This window comes from Pseudochaenichthys georgianus, chromosome 4 (assembly GCF_902827115.2).
Source record: "Pseudochaenichthys georgianus chromosome 4, fPseGeo1.2, whole genome shotgun sequence".
Classification (NCBI taxonomy): domain Eukaryota; kingdom Metazoa; phylum Chordata; class Actinopteri; order Perciformes; family Channichthyidae; genus Pseudochaenichthys; species Pseudochaenichthys georgianus.
Genome location: NC_047506.1, coordinates 4,140,984 through 4,158,291, shown reverse-complemented (window position 1 = coordinate 4,158,291; position 17,308 = coordinate 4,140,984). Strand labels below are relative to the sequence as shown.

The 17,308-nt window shown below is 43.0% G+C and overlaps 1 protein-coding gene across 2 annotated transcripts in view; it reads right to left on the bottom strand.

Annotated features, from left to right (window-relative positions):
* Positions 1 to 919: 919 nt before the first annotated feature.
* tle5 (TLE family member 5, transcriptional modulator) overlaps positions 920 to 17,308 on the bottom strand; it is a 50,965-nt gene continuing 34,576 nt past the window's right edge. Inside the window, exons 5-7 of one of the 2 annotated variants that reach the window (XM_034080676.2) lie at positions 5,205 to 5,267; positions 4,377 to 4,451; positions 920 to 3,163 (exon numbers count right to left, since the gene is read on the bottom strand). In XM_034080676.2, coding sequence (XP_033936567.1) covers positions 2,936 to 3,163; positions 4,377 to 4,451; positions 5,205 to 5,267 — 366 coding nt within the window. In that variant the 3' untranslated portion in view covers positions 920 to 2,935. The remainder of the gene's footprint in view (positions 3,164 to 4,376; positions 4,452 to 5,204; positions 5,268 to 17,308) is intronic. The other variant, XM_034080677.2, reaches the window with a different exon arrangement.

Genomic DNA, 17,308 nt, shown 5'->3' with positions numbered 1-17,308 from the left:
AAAACAAGTGCATTGATCACAGGAAATGTGGACCAAACATTCATTAAAAAAAAAAAAAAATGTCTCCACTAGAAATCAATCGTTGTCGGCTCCCCCGCTGACATGCATTGAGTGTGTGTGTGTGTGTTGCTTTGTCTACATGTATATGAGAGGGGAGGTGCTGCAAGAAGAATAGCAGGTTAGCTTTAGTTTGAGTAGGACAGCAACCATGTGTGTATCAACCATGCACAACTGTTTACACACACAGACACCACAACACAGAAGTCACCGACAGCATCTGATCTGAACTTGTAGACACATGAAGGGTTTTATTCTGAATGCAGTAACGTGCAATGTGTATACTATCGCTTCATGTGCTTTATCATCATCATGCCTAAGATGTTTTTTCAAAATAAAAGCTTTGAACACACTCCACATGAAGTCATTCTCAGTGTAGCCATAACATCAGAGAGAGGACGCTGAGAAAGTGTGTGTGTCGGTCCAGGTGTGTATAACGACTTTGAACACGGGTTGTCTTCAAATTAACACTTAAAAACAAACATGCCTAAGTAATAATATCTGTGGATCGACAGTCTGATCACCACCGAGGCTAATCTGGAATTGAATGTTTGCAAAATAATCCAAAAGATGGGTTAAATCTTAAATGTCATCTAATGTTGTGTAAGAAGACTTTAATGGGGCCATTGTGGCTGCTACTAGACCCTTTTAACCACACACACACACACACACACACACACAGGTTAGATCATAATCAATAGTCCCAACAGAGACCCGACAACCCTCACACACACACACACACACACACACACACACACACACACACACACACACACACACACACACACACACACACACACACACACACACACACACACACACACACACACCACACACACACACACACACACACACACACACACACACACACACACACACACACACACACACACACACACACACACACACACACACACACACACACACACACACACACACACACACACACAGCTGTTGATTGGATCGTTATGGAGTTTTATGGCCACTGTATCTCAAAGAATAGTTCACTGGAGCCCAAATTTGCATTTTATATTGACAGTGGACATTTGTCTGGGATGGGGAAAGCATTTCATGATGTTGGAGTGTAAATTAGAAAAACCCAAATGCAACAAAACCAGTACCATATTGTCAATCCAGTGTTTCTTCTCCCCTTCACACGGAGTATTTGATCAGACAAATAGTCCGTGTGAAGGTTCCTTCTGCAGTTTCTTTGTGTGTGTGTGAGTTTGAGACGTGAACATGAGGATTATACTGTGTGAGTGTTAACTACGACCCTGAATGTGGGATTCTTTTGTGGCATGGAGAGAGACGGAGGTTCGACATGCAGTGGTTTTATGTCATGTTCCAAATATGTGAATTGCTTGGGGCGCTACGGAGATTCCAAGATTCTGAACACAGATTCGTTCACAGACATCACATTATTCCCCGGACAGAGCCGGCCAACTTCCACCTGACGAGGGGCCTAATCAGACAAGATAATTGAAAACAGATCCTGTGGGGCTGATGGGAGTTTTTACTCAGCGGAGCAGCTGTGGAGGACGCTTGTGCTTCATGTGTGAGTTCTGCACTGAAGAGTTGTCCCACCCTGTGTGTACAGTGAGTCAAGACGAACAGTATTTCAATCTGAATGTGCCGAGAGATCTAAAGCACGGTTGTGTTTGCTTCACGCCGAGAGACAAAGACTTTTCAGATCACGACACACTGGGCCTGACCGCATGCAGAGATTAATGTCACCAGTCTTGCCCTGTATATTAAGTTAGTCCACACAGGAGGGATAAATAAGCCGTTGTCCCTGGTGACACGGCCTGCACTCTGTCATTGTCCTGTCCTCCTTTTGCTCAGAGAGGCGGAAGACACACACTGCCCTCTGCTGTCAAACACACAACATGCACACACACTCCCCCTCTGTGCTAATATTAGTGCACATTAAAAATGCAAAAGGTGGTGGGAGCCAGGCGGCGGCATCTCCGTTCATTTAACCACCGGAGAAAGGGTTTCAGCTGAGGTGCTGGGAGGATATATCTAACGCACCTCGCGGGGTCAGATGAGGATCAACAATAACAAGGGGGGGTTATTTACTTAAGAGGGTTTGTTATGTACGCCGAGTCGCCCAGTGGGACGTTTATTTGAAGAAGGTGCTTTTCCTTTCTCTAGTTTCTGTACGGCAGATGTCTTCTGAATACATCTGTTTTTGGTGTGTGTGTGTGTGTGTGTGTGTGTGTGTGTACGGGACGTTTCCATCTTTAAGCGGGACATGTTGGCATTTTTAAACACTCCTGATCTGTAACAGTCCACTGTTTGGACTGTAATGCTGCACTGAACCACATATCACCGCTGCAGACCTGTCGGACCCATTTCTTAGGAGAAACATCAGTTTGGAGGAATCCTGTGTGATGGAAGTCGCACAGCTCGCCAAAGACTCCTACCATTTTAACACCTAGTGTGAGTTGAGTTCAGTATAACAAGGACCCGCTGAGAACAGAGGCAAGAGGTGTGTGAGAGTGGGAGGAAGAGAGGCGAAAAGAAACAGGAGACAGGATGATAGAGAGCAGTCTTGATTTAAAAAAGTAAAACGCATTATTACTGAAACTTAATCACATAGAAAAAAAGGACAGTATTTGAAGAAACGGGAGACGCTGTGATGGCGGGAAAGAAACAAGTGGAGTAAATATGAAGCGATCAGGGCTAGTCTGATTTAAGGGCCGGTGCCGAAGCCCTCCCGTTAACAGGAGGAGTTTAGGGGTCTGTAGCGGTGGGACTGAAGCCTGTTAGCTAAGGTCAGAGAGAGAGACCAGGGGAGAGGCTGGAGGCCAAAGGGGGCTCAGATCTGGGTGTTCAGGTCTCTGGACAAAAACAGAGCTGAATGGGGGACACCTCTCTAATCGGACTTGTCTCCGTCCTCCTCGCGGTGGCTGTCCACGCCCTCGCGGGACGCTTTCTCCTCCTTGGCCATCTGGGCTTGGGAGGCCAGCAGGGAGGAGAGGGAGAAGAGGCCGGAGGAGGTGGTGACGGCGGGGAGGCTCGGCTGGCTCAGGCCCAGCGGCAGGGGGGTCATGGGCAGGGCGAGACCCTGGAGCTGAGACAGCTGGTGAGCCTGGAGCTGCTGCTACATGGAACACAAACACACACAACTTAGGCACAGCAGCACACACACACACACATCACTGCAAAACATTGAGGAGAGAAATCTGCAATGCACAGACCTATTATACATCTCAAATGATGTTTAATATATAACCCCCGAGGCACGCTGCTAATAGCTCGGGCACAAAAGGATGGATGGAGGGAACATATCATAGCTACAATACATGCTGGGTAGGAGATGGAAAGTCTGCAGCACACATCACTCATTTATAACAGACGCAATTTCTCAATCTATATCGCCCCGAGAAAACAAGCAAGAGAGGGGAACACTGTGCACACAACGGAGGTCTGTGTAACATATGAAGAAATACCATGGGATACACGCCTGATATTAACGTACAGAAAGAGACGCATTGTACACACATGTGACGTCAGGACAGTGGACAATCCAGACCACTCCGACAACAGCTCTGCTTTACATTCAGAACCAGAGCTAACTATGTCCTAGTCGGATATTAATGGCCATGAAGAAAGGCATACACAAGTGAAAATGGTTCCCTGTGCCAAGAAGAGCCAGCGTAGCCTTAGAAGCAGGCCTGTACCCTCTGTATTTAAAGCAGGAGACACAAAGACAAGGCGCCTCTTTGAATCATGAATCACCGTGATGGAGTGGCTATGCTAGCTAACACCAGACGCATAGTAAAAATGATGGAGTGGCTCGGATAGCTAACACTAAAGCTCGGGTAAAATGACGGAGTAGCTAAGCTAGCATCTAGGCTTGTATTGATAAAGTGCAGCCGGCTAACGTTGGAGCCGGAGATGAAGGATGACAGCGAGCAGCTCATGCCTCCAACATCATTCTGCGTTTTAGCTACTCGGGATGTACGCGTTCAAAGCTTCATTAATAACAACTTGGAGTTAATGCATTGTGTAAAGATGGTACTTCTGAACAGCTATGGAGAGATTAGGCCGAACTAATATTATAAGTGTTAAATATGTGTAGAATTCTAGCGGTGGATGCAACACAACATGTTTGTATGTAATAATATACACCGTTACAATCCATATTGTTTAGGAAAAAGCAGATTGCACACACCTGTATTAATAGGGTGCACCAGCAGCAATATTAAAACACACCAAAAACAATATTTAGACAACCAAATATGTGTTTATGTTGATGACACTGAAGAGTTTTATTCATTAAAATACATTTTATGTTTAGAAGAACATCATACCCTTATGATGGAGTTCATCTCTGGGGGGGTGACCTGCTTGGCCCTCTCTATGGCTGCCAGGACCTGCTGCTGGTGCTGGAGAGAGAGGGAGAGAGAGGGGGGGGGGGGGGGGGGAGAAAGAAAGGGAGAGAGACAATAAAAGCGAGACAGAAACAAGGGAAGGAGAGTTTGGGAAGGGGGGGGGGAGGTTGAGAGGTTAGATCAATATCAATAGTCCCAACAGAGACCCGACAACCCTCTCTGACACACACACACACACACACACACACACACACACACACACACACACACACACACACACACACACACACACACACACACACACACACACACACACACACACACACACACACACACACACACACACACACACACACACACACACACACACACACACACACACACACACACACACACACACACACACACACACACACACACACACACACACACACACACACACACACACACACACAGTAGGCTGGTGTGCTGTAATGGGTGGAGGTCAACGCCCTGGTGGGCAGATAAGAGCCAGGCTTATCTGAATCACACGACCATTTATTACGCTGACACACACAAACATGTATAAAAGGAAAAGAGTGGGAGGAAGAAGGGAATTCTGGGAGGACAGATTGATTATGGCAGAGGAGAGTGGGGGGAGGGGAGTGAAAGTGATTTGCAGAAGGGGAAGCGAGTGATGATGAATGACAAGAGGAGAGGAGTGAGGGGTCGTGGAGGTTGGGAGGTAATGAGGCGGGAATGAGGCTGATCTCATTCCAGGATGTAAGGAATAGTGCAGGGGGTCAGGGGGTGAGAGACGTCTCTTACCTCCTGAGACAGGTAGGGGAGGACTTGTGCGCAGATCCCGTTCAATCTCTTCACTATCTCAGCCTGAGGAGAAAGAGAGATACTTCAGTTAAAAGGATCATCAAAACAAAAACCACATTTCTGATCCGCCCGTACGCAGGCCTTCCTTCGATTGACTGTTTTACACTGAACCGCATCAACAGCAATCTGGTCCTTTGCATTCATCTGCTTTGCAACGCGGTGTACCCTAACCCTACTAGTACACCACATTGTTATGTTTACATTCGTGCATATTCATTGTTGTTATAACTGTGTAGAAATGTGTTAGTAGTAGGGGTGTTGAAAATAATCGTTTCTACGATGCATTGCGATGCGGACGTGGACGATTCGGTCTCGATGCAGTGACGGAAGATAATCGGTTATAGAGTAGTAACGTTGCTTCCTGATTTTCCGGCCGCGGCTTTACTATAACATTTTTTCTGTCACTTTAATATCAAATCGGTCGGTGACGCAGAGATCAGGGAACATACGGGAGAGCGGCACAGCAACACCGAACACGGAGCAGTCTGCTTTATCCACCAACACAAGAACACCAGTCCAGAACCGACAACAGCAGGACCCGCTCTGAATCACTCCGTGTCGCTGCGGCTCAGAGACACAGGGAGGGATTTATGTTTTTCAAAAATAATCGCGTTACAATCATGTCAGGTTTTTGGTGGATTTAATTAAGTCTTGGATTGCAGAGTATGAATGTCCTCTAGCAATTTGCAGACGATATATACGTGTGTAAAGTTTGTGAAGGCAGGAGGAAAAAAGCTTCCGCGATCACCGTCTCCTCTCCGTTACTCCAAGCCCCGCCCCCTCCCTGAAAATAATGAGTGACAGGCTGATAGTGACCCGATAGAAACGTTGTTATTCACTTAATCACTGAGATATAATGAAGCTAATTTAATCTCATACATTCATGGGATTTATGTAACAGTAAGACAGAGAATGTAAGTGTGCACCCACATGCAGTATTTGTTTGTATATGCTGTTGTAAATACTCCTGTTGTCTGCTGTGTTCAGACTCAAGTCCTGTGTGTGATGCCTCATTCAGGACATTGAGAATGGAACAACTTCACACACGGAGGCTAGACCTATACAATTCATTTATTTTGGTTTATAAATTAATGTCAAGACATTTATGTAATTGATTTCTGAAGCACTTTCTAAATAATAAAAAGAGAGTTCATATGTATTTACTGCATGTATGCATTGATGAAAAATAAGCCATGTGCAGTAATATAGAAAATTGAGGATGCAACGCATTGGTATGAATCGTGATGCACCGTGATGCACCGGGATATCGAACCGAATCGAATCGTTGACAGGATAATCGTAATCGAATCGAATCGTGAGACCAGTGAAGATGCACAGCCCTAGTTAGTAGGTCAGTCAGTTAGTGTTTTTTAACGTATTATGTTTATATTGTGTACTCTGTGGATACTAGGGATGTGCATCTCCATCACTGAGGCCGATGCGCATCTCGATACGTTGCCAGGATACGATACATTAACGATACATTTGAAACACCAGGCGATGCGATACGATACGATTCACCCCTGTGGCGATACAGTTCGATACGATTTGATTCAACATTATGCGATTCGGTGCGATTCAACTCGATGCAAAAATAATGATACTTCAATTTGGTACGACAGAGGATTTTTGTTTTATTCCTTATATGCAGCAAATCATACATTAACAAACAAGTGCTTTACATATTTGGTACTGCACCTCCCATCATGCCGTTTATTTTTTTAACTTTAAAAGCTCTCCAGAGTAGGCTACAGTACAATTGTATAACACCTCACAGTTAAACAATGTAAGGATGCATTGCTCATGATTAACAATGTGCAAATAACAGCTAGCATAGTGCAATGCCCATACAGCTGCTGCCTGATGTGCTGAACACTCATCCATAGGCTGACTTACCAGTGAGCAGAAAGCAGTGGGTTCTATATGAACAATAAAGAATACAAATAACCTTTCACAAACAGGTCTTTCATAACTGCTTACAGTAAGGAAGACATTTAAATTGTTATTGGCCGTCACAGGCTGCTGTAAACTAAACACCACTCTCTCTGACAGAACACCTCACTGAGTGATTTAACTCATAATGTCTAACTTTCAGGTTTCTCTTTTCAGCCGCAGACCCCATGTCGCCTCTTTATGTGCGTCGCTAAGTTCCTCGTACTACGTGTGTACTTTAAAGCGGCTCGGCATCGTTAACAATTTGCGAGCGATTTTTCAAGTTGACTGTAGTATATAGTGCCGCGCACATATACCATCAGGACGTTACTGATGGCGTGCGGCTGCGGAGTGATACTGTGTGTATGCAAGCCCGCTTCTGGACGGATCTATGTATCATGGCTGTAGACCTGTTGAGTGATAAAGATACCTCATACAAAGGTCTACGGATACCTTATTACTCTCCATGACCTGCGGTCAACTATATAGCATAAAAGGACTATTACACAGTCTTTCTTGAACAATCCGAAGTGTTGCCAAACGTTTGATTTGTAGGTATTTTTCGGTGCGCTGTGTTTCTCTTTCTCCTCAACTTCCGTGTGTGTTGATAACTGAGACTCTCGGCCTCCGTAGTGGCGAAGCAAATATCAAAGATCGTCTCTGCTGAGCGTTGACAAGATGAGGGGATTTTGAATCGTTTTTTTACCGATGCAAAGACGCTATGCAATCGATGCATCGCGAGTTCAACCCAAACTGTAGCCGATGTGCACTCTTTCAACCGGTGCACTCGCATCGTGAACGTTTATGCCGGTGCACCGATGCGAATCGGTGAATCTTAACATCTCTAGTGGATACTCAAGAGAAATAGATCTTTCTATTATTAATATGTTTGTATTTACTGTTGTTTCTTTTATTCACTTTTTATGTTTTTGAAATGCTGCTGCGACAAAAAAAAAAATCCCAATTTGGGATCAGTGGAGTATATTTAGTCTAATGTTTTAGTCTACACTTCGGGTGTTTCTCAATGTCGAGTAAAGCTGCTCCAGAGCCACTATTTCAAGCACACTACGTCATCGAGTGCCGCTGAAGGACTGTTCCAATGTCCAGCACACTTGGAATTCTACCGAGCCTGGCGTACTTCGTTGCGAGAAATTTCGAGGCTGCACATGTGTAGACTCCGGTCTTAAAATCCCCACAATGCTTTGCGCACGGACCAATTTCCCCAAATCTGTGGCGGAAAATGTAAGATGGGGCCTCTCATATGACGCACACCTGCTCGCCTGTTCCATTCTTCGTTTTCCCAATGCCAGGAAGTATTCTTACCTCGCTTCTGAAGCAAGACGCTCGGAAGACACGTGCTACCAAGCAAGCATACTCGACATTGAGCAACCTTTACTCACATCAGTTAATGGCGTATTTGCTTGAGACTATTTTCGGATGCAGATGAATGTGGTGCTCAAGTTAGAAGGGTGAACACAAATACGTAAACTACGGTGTTTCACAGCTTCGTCAGACAGAAAGAAAAGCATTTTAGATTTTTTTTGTGCCTTTCACGCGTTCCCTCACGACTGACTGTGAGTGATAGCGGCACAGAGCGTTCTGTAAACACAGGGAAGTGAAAGGGGAATAATATGAGAAGGGTTCCCACACCTTCTTAAACATCTACCTCAAGGACTTTTCAGGCGAAATGGCCTCGCATTTCAGGAACCAAAGCGTCATTGTTTGTTACACGGATCAAGGTTAATTACAGATACAACACTGATCTTTTTATAATGAGAGCTTGCGGGCTTTACAGAAGCTCACAGACAACAATTAAAAAGAGAGAGAGGCTTGAACGTGTGAATGCTTCTCCGTTCTGCTACATTACAGTGAAGGCAGACTAAAACATCTATATATAAATGAATGCACTTTCAATGACCGATGTGCGTTTGCTTGAGGTATTTCCCCCTTCGAATTTGCCAACTCTCAAGGACCTGTGGTAAAGATGAAGGTCAGTTATGTTGTCTTTACTTTGAAGGCTTTCCCAAACACAAGACATCCAGCACAGTCTCAACTTCTCACTATTTGTTTCCGGATGTCGGTCACTAGCATCTCCCCCTGATGTCGTTAAAGTCGGGGGCTTTTACTGTGTGCCGTCTGGGAAGTCCCTCGACCTCGCCATGGCAAGATTCAACGACTCCATAATTCCCTAACCTGACACAATGACGACCGTAGCCGATAAAAAATAATGTGTAGTCCTAACCCGACATTAGTCCACAGGTTTTTTTGCATGAGCAGACCTAGACTCAGGACTATGTAGGTGAGAACAGACTGGGCTTGAACAGACTGGGCTATATTTGTTCGATTTCTTTCGCACGATTATCACGAGACAGCGTGAAGCTCGTTAGGTAGCAGCAAAGGTGGGAAAAACCCTCAAATGACGGCTATTTTTAGGTGTTTTCCAACACACGTTCAGCCGCATGTGAAACGTGTTTATTACTCTGTTATTTAGGCGCTGTTGGAACAAGTGATCATTTGTTTAGGTGTCACAGAGAGGCGTTGATACACGAGGGTGACGTTTTATGTGCTGAATGAAAAAAAAGCCCACCCACTCTTATCTTACCAAGGTGGTGTTTAAAACCCTAATCATGTTTGGCATCAAAATATACTTTAATAAACACATTTAAAAGTACTTATGCAGAATAGCCCATTAAATTATTGTATTATAATTAGAAACGCATTAATTTGTCCATCATTTTCAAGTTGCACTTATTATGCTGCTTGATCATATTATCATGATTTAATTGAATTTAAAATCTGATCTGCCAAGTATCTAGTAAGTAAAGCTGTTAAATGAATGTAGTGGAGTAAAAAGAAAAATGGTTGCTTCCAAATTGTGGTGGAGAAGAAGTATACAATGGAAATAGTGAGGTAAACAAGTAGCGCACACATTTTACTTAAGTTCAGTACTTGAGTAAATGTATTTAGTAGCTTTCCACCACTAAAAATAGCATACTAACCGGCTACATACTTAATGTGTATGTCCAGCATACTGCCAACAATTACTATTACTATACTACTATGTATGATCTGTATGACTTATTATAATACTGACGGCCGCAACATTTTAAAAAGGAACCTCTTATATTCCGTTATATCCTCGAAAACAGCGTAGGACATTTCGAGTCATTGGAACTGCCAACATATTTGGTATTTCAATTGGACTGGAGCCCATGGAAACGTATTACACTTAATAAAAGTAACAATACTATCATACATTATGACATTCGGTCTCAGCAGCATGCAATGCATTGTGGGGCAGTTGAGTATAGAGTAAGCTCACGGCTTAGTAAACAATCTGGGACTTTCTTGTGTACAAATGATCCACATACTATGCGGTGTAAATACATGACATACTACATTCAATTTGATGTTATACTTTGTATGAAAAGTGCGCCATTATAATATTTAAAAAAACAGGACAAAACTCTGCAGATCTGGTTTGGAGCCAACATTTCATCGCCTTATTTTCTATGTTTGTCATTTTGACATCACAGTTGTTCGTTGTCAATTCTTGGTCTGTTCTTTATACAGAATATCAGCGACTTATCCTTTAAACCCTCATATATCACACACACACACACACACACCCACCCCCACACCCACCCCCCACACCCACACACACACACACACACACACACACACACAATTAATTAAGTTGCTTGTACTGAATACTCTTTCACAAACCAGTGGAAGCGAATGCAAACGCACTGTGCAACCATCACCCATGAAACACACACACCTTTTCCAATTTCTGGCCGAGCACATTCCCTATCTTTCTCACACGCAGGTCTATTATCACATTTGGTTGGTAATCATCCAATCCGTCTGAGATATGCAAAGCAGCAGTAATTGTGTTAGAGCCTAATTTGTGGCGCGAGGAGGAGAGGGGCCCTCCTAACAATCATTATGCATGCAGAGCACAGCTCCCATCAAGCGCTTCTCTGCTATCCGCGCAACACACACACACACACACACACACACACACAAAAATGTCTCTGCGGGACTCGCTCCATGCTAACTATGTCTCTTCCTCTTTTTCGGTGCCCTTTATGCCGCCTCTCTTTTTTCCCCAACCCAGATTCTGTTTCTTCTTTTATCTGTGCTCTCCGTTTTCCCCCTCTCAGTTTCTTCCTCCCTTTTGTCCTTTACATTTTGCTTCTAGTTTTCCTCAAGTGCTACTGGAGCACACATTCACCGACGGGCGCTTTGTATGTGTGCACGTAACGCACACATAACACAACTGGGCTTGGACACTGGACAAATACACCAGAGATGTGGAAGGGACTGAATTCACTGCGGTCGGAGATGTCTTGAAATAAGCTTCATCTTTTGTAATTTCAAAAGTGTTGACTCAATGAGGAAAGCAAACACCGATTCAGAAATGTGTTTGAGTTGATTTGAAATGGGTTTCAAGGAAGCAGCCTAAACAAACGTAACATTTCACAGACTTCCTCAGGGTGTCGAGCGTCGTCCCTGAATGAGCTGCACTGTTTGAGTCCTGCCGCTTCTTGCCAGGAACACAACCGGACGTGATGCTCGCTCGTAACTATTTTAACAGCTCAAAAAGATTTAAGACGTAGAAATAGCCCTTTGCAGTTATAACAGTTACACAACCTGACCAGCAGTAGAAGAACGTAATCAAGCAGGTAGTACTTGTGACATTATTAAGCATTTACTCTTTCTAATCTACTGAAGTTAAGAAGGAAATACTGTACTTTACTACAATGGCTAGTTACTTTGAAAATGGATTAACACAGAAACCATTTCGTCCATTAGCACAATAAGATACATTTAAACTTTCAAGGGGTCCATTATGTCTCATGAGCCCCTGTTCGATAGTTCAGTTTTTTAATTTGTTATATTACCAATCGTTTTGATGATACTGAAAAGAGGGAATGCTCTACAAAATGTCGAACATTGTAAAACAATAGCCAGCCTGATCTCCTGCAGTCCAAAACACAAATCTATGTTAAGGGTACGATCACATAAGAGGTAGAAAAGCAGCATAGTGCAATATTTGCGAAAGTATGCAGATGACTTTCTTATGAAATAAAATAAACAGTCAAATAATGATCCTATTATTTCAGCTCTTCTGTTTTTAATTATTTAAAAAGCTCTACATAATGATGCCATCACACTTAACAAACGTAACTAGTCAACAGGGCTTCTAGAGTTCAACCTATAGGCGCCCTCATTAGGCATGAATGTTGTGGGAATTGGGAATACTGTACAGTGTGTGCATTACGACTGCTTGTGCATTATTTAGACGCACAATAAAAGTACATACACTACATGCATCGTAAACAAACCACAGATGGAGATTTATGTCGTCAGGCAAGAAACGCATTCACGGAGTAAAGAAGATGGGGAGGAAACAGAACAAAGGAACACAAAGGGGACCCGGCAACAACAATGGCGCTTCATTCAACATATTCCCATTTCAATCCAGATTTCAACCCGACTTCTCTTCACCGGAGTTCCTTTCACACCTGCGCTGCAACCCTGGAACTATACAGACGTTACCCAGAAGAGCAGAATGTGAAACCCAAATATCCCAATGATTTGAACCGGACATTGACCAGACTTTCCCCCGCCAGAGTCCCAGAACAAAACCTGTGCAATGTCAGATTGAGCCCATCTGTGAATTGTCCGGATGATTCACAACGACTAAGTGTTGATGTTTTTATTGCGGTTGGCTTTGGATAACAAACACTACTATTACTGCAATAGTGTATTTACAGGTCTCTGACCAAAACAAAAAGAGTAGAACACATCACCCCAGTACTCAGATCTCTGCACTGGCTACCGGTAGCTTACAGAATCGATTTTTAAATTATATTGGTAACTTATAAAGCATTAAATGGTTTGGGACCCCAATATATGTCTGACATGCTGCCCTGTTACGAGCCCCCCAGAGCTCTGAGATCATCGGGGGCGGGCTTACCCATTATTGTTCCCCGGCTCAGAACCAAACACGCCGAAGCTGCTTTTAGTTTTTATGCAAGGCAAGTTTATTTATATAGCACCTTTCAGCACCAGGCAATTCAAGGTGCTTTACAAAAATGAAAGACATTCAGACAAAGGCATTTAAAAACAGTAAAAGATAATAAAAGAAACATTAAAAGAAAAACAAAAAATGAAAGACATTAAGAAAATGGCATTTAAAATCAGTCATTAAAAAGAAAAGCTAATAAAATAAACATTAAAAGTTACAGTGCAGTCTAAGATATGAATAGTTCAATTATTTCGGTTCTTGATTTTTAATTTATTCACAGAACCTCCATTTGGAAATCCGAACATTTCCGTCCCGATTGTTAATTTAGACTTATTGTTTTCACCATGTTATGCTCGCATGACATCCCCAATCGGACCCTCAGGAGGGTGTACTAGCCCCCTACCCTGCTTTGCGTTCCATAACAAAGTCTTTAAGTGTTACCTGAACACCCCGTGTTACCAAAACACTATTTTTTTTATGCTTCCCCACAAAGTGAACACACTTCCAGAAAACCTGAGGTCTTCACCAACGCCGAGTTATTTTAAGTCGAGGCTAAAAACACTACTTTTTAGAGCTGCTTACCCATAAGCCTTTTAACTTGTTTTAGCACCTACCGTATTTACAATGTCGATTTTAAACTATTTTGTATCTCATTAATGCATTGTCTTTATGAATCTGTTATTCCATTATGTTTATTTATTGTGTTCCTCGAGGATGTAAAGCACTTTGAATGGCCTCTGCGTCTGAAATGTGCTATATATATATATATATATATATATATATATATATATATAAACGTACCTTACCGAGGGTGATGAAGAAGGGGAATTTACATAAATACGGCAACTATAGTGTCCAACTGATAGGACGACTAGATGTGGGAACTTTGGAATTGTGATACTATAGAATAACGATAGTCATGAATATCTATTTATACAGGTCATGAATCCCTGACTAAGCTTCCAAGTATTGCTTACCCCTAAAGGTATAAGAAACAATAGAGATAAGAAGAGGTAAGGTTTTTTCAGAAGATGAGAACTACGACATTCTGGTTGGTTGATCAATAAGCTCCCATCAAGGTCTCAGTGGAAAGAATACAGAATATTTAGGGAGGTCGGGGTGGTTGATTTATACACAAATATTGTGAGTTTGGTGAAGCGGATTGGCTCTATTAATAGGTTGGATGGGCGAATGTATTAAAAAAAAAAAAACCTGACGCAGCACATCACAACACAAAGGGATATTATAATTGGTATATTTCCTGTTAGGTCTAATAAATAGCAAAATTGTTTGTTTTTAGTATTGCCTTTAGAAGTGCCTTGAGTTTAAATGATAAACTTAGTACACTTGCATGGAAATCCACTTTGCTTTGGTGTTTTTATTTTTTGGAAATCATATGAATGAGTGCAAGTAGATACTGATTGGCTTTGAGTCTGTTATTGTCATTTAGGTATCACGAATAACGCAAAATCTATTCAAATGCTACATTAGCCTATTTAAGTTTATTTATAAATAATTGAGGTTTCACAAGTAGAATTCACTGCAGCTTATACAGTTAATTTAGAGTTTAATGGCTTTTTATTTGTACTTCTACCCACATAGATCAACCGATGGCTTGACAAATGGGTTGTAGTCTAGGCGACCAAATGAGATCACCTCTGACATGATCAATCTCCTGTGTTGAGCTACGTGTGTGAAAGGGCAAGCCTAAACCTGATGTGTGGAGTTCAAATAAGAAAACTGGTAAGAGACAAAACGGAGAAACAGAGACAAGAGAGAAATGTTCTGAATTGAGTGGGACAGAGTGATCAAGAGGGAGCAATTGAATGTGTGAGAGTGTGAGAGAGAAAGAAAGAGAGGGAAATAGAGACAGAGGTGGGAAGGGAGGAGGAGGAAGAGGAGGTGATGATGGTGGGGGGGTGGGGGGAGGGACTGGCTGTGCACAATAGGCCCAGACATGAATGCTCCTCGACATTCATTTCCACACATCCCCTTCAATTTCAACTCTCTAATGGAACTAGAGATTCTCTGCACCCACTTATACTAGCGTGCACCAAGCGCACCGACACACACATGCACCAACACACGTGCCATTAACACACACATGCTTATAAACACGTGCCATTAACACACACACACACACACGCCAATAGAAAGGCACCACATCAACACTTAGGCAGTTGCAAACCACACACACACACACACACACACACACACACACACACACACACACACACACACACACACACACACACACACACACACACACACACACACACACACACACACACACACACACACACACACACACACACACACACACACACACACACACACACACACACACACACCACACACACACACACACACACACACACACACACACACACACACACACACACACACACACACACACACACAAAGGAAAAGGGTGGGATGAACCACACACATAAGTCTCAGTCTGTGTGTTTTTGTGTGTGCACCACAGCCACCTTGTGCATCCTTACTCTGTGTGTGTGTGTGTGTGTGTGTGTGTGTGTGTGTGTGAGAGTGAGTGTGTGTGTGTGTGTGAGAGTGAGTGTGTGTGTGTGTGTGTGTGTGTGTGAGAGTGAGTGTGTGTGTGTGTGAGAGTGAGTGTGTGTGTGTGTGCATACATGTGAAGGTCTTTAAATCATGGGAGCTGCTACTTCTGCGTGACCATTTGTCAAAGCATTCTCGGCTCTCCCAATATGGCTGTCAGCGCGCACCGTCAATCATAAAGACGGTGTGTGTGTGTGTGTGTGTTAGTGTGTGTGGAGAGGCAGCGCCAGACGAGGTCACCGATAAGGGCTAGCCCTTTAGAGGCCCATCGCTCTCTCCCTCCTACAGGCTGAGCATAAATTACTCCCCCGGCTTCAGCCACACAAACTGTTGTACGGATATCGCCTCCTCACCCCTCTGCTGTCTTTTCTTTCCTTTTCAAAATGGCCAACAGATTCGAGCTGCACCGTCTAGATTCAGGAAGGGTCTCTTAAGATATTAGCTGGAAGTTTTATTATAGTTTTATTTCATGGCCATTTTTATAAAACATGTACACTTTAAGCTGGTTTTTTTGTAGTACATGATGGAAAGGAGCAGGGAGAAGAAAGTGTTATTTTACCCCTTGCTTATAACCAATACTTACAGTGACACAAAATCAAAAGTCAACACAACAATATACCGTCAGTGCTGCTAGCTGACATCCTAATACCTAATTATTATTTCCTTATACATTTTCTTAAATCTAAAAGATGTTCATACAGCCCTTTGAATCATTTGGTAAAGAATTTCACCGTTACCACTATGCACTTTGCCAAATCAATTTCCAAAAATGTAAATGATTCCCTCATCCCCTAAATTGGATGATAAAATGCACATCTTACACACTTCATCACAGATTTGGCAACAGCCGGGAAGGCTAACCCCCTCGGCGCGTGCATATCTACACACAGCCTCAGGTGGCATCATTCAAACGTCTCCGAACACTCCCAAAGTGAAGGGAGATTATCGCTGTAATTCACACCTGCCAATCAGTGAGCTGCAGGTGTACATGGGGGAGGGGGGTGGGGAGTTGGGAACGCACAGCTGTGTCTGCATCAACAGAATAACAACATGAGGTGTTATTTTGGACGCTCAAGGTTCTGTAAAATAAAATATTTTTTCTCTGCATAGCTGATGTGAGGGGAAGGGAAGCTGGAACACTGCCAAGGTTTTGATGGCCATGAAAGTCTATGAACATCTGCAATGAGGGTATGCGATAGGGCAGGGGTGGCCAACCAGTCAGAGGTTAAGAGCCACATTGTTTCTCTGTTACTGCAAAGAGCCACATCAAACACACAGTCACTGATTCCGCTTGTTTCAGTTTTTTGTTTTCTGGAGACAAGATTTCAACACGTCACTGATGCATTTGTGTGGCATTGGGATATATATTTTTTAAATCCTCTGGAGCAGAGAGAGGAGCTGTGGATTATTGTTATTGATTAATGCATCAGTGTTTCTTAGGGTCAAAAACACTAAACTCACAACTTAAAATGAAAGCGTTTAGTTTATTTAATAA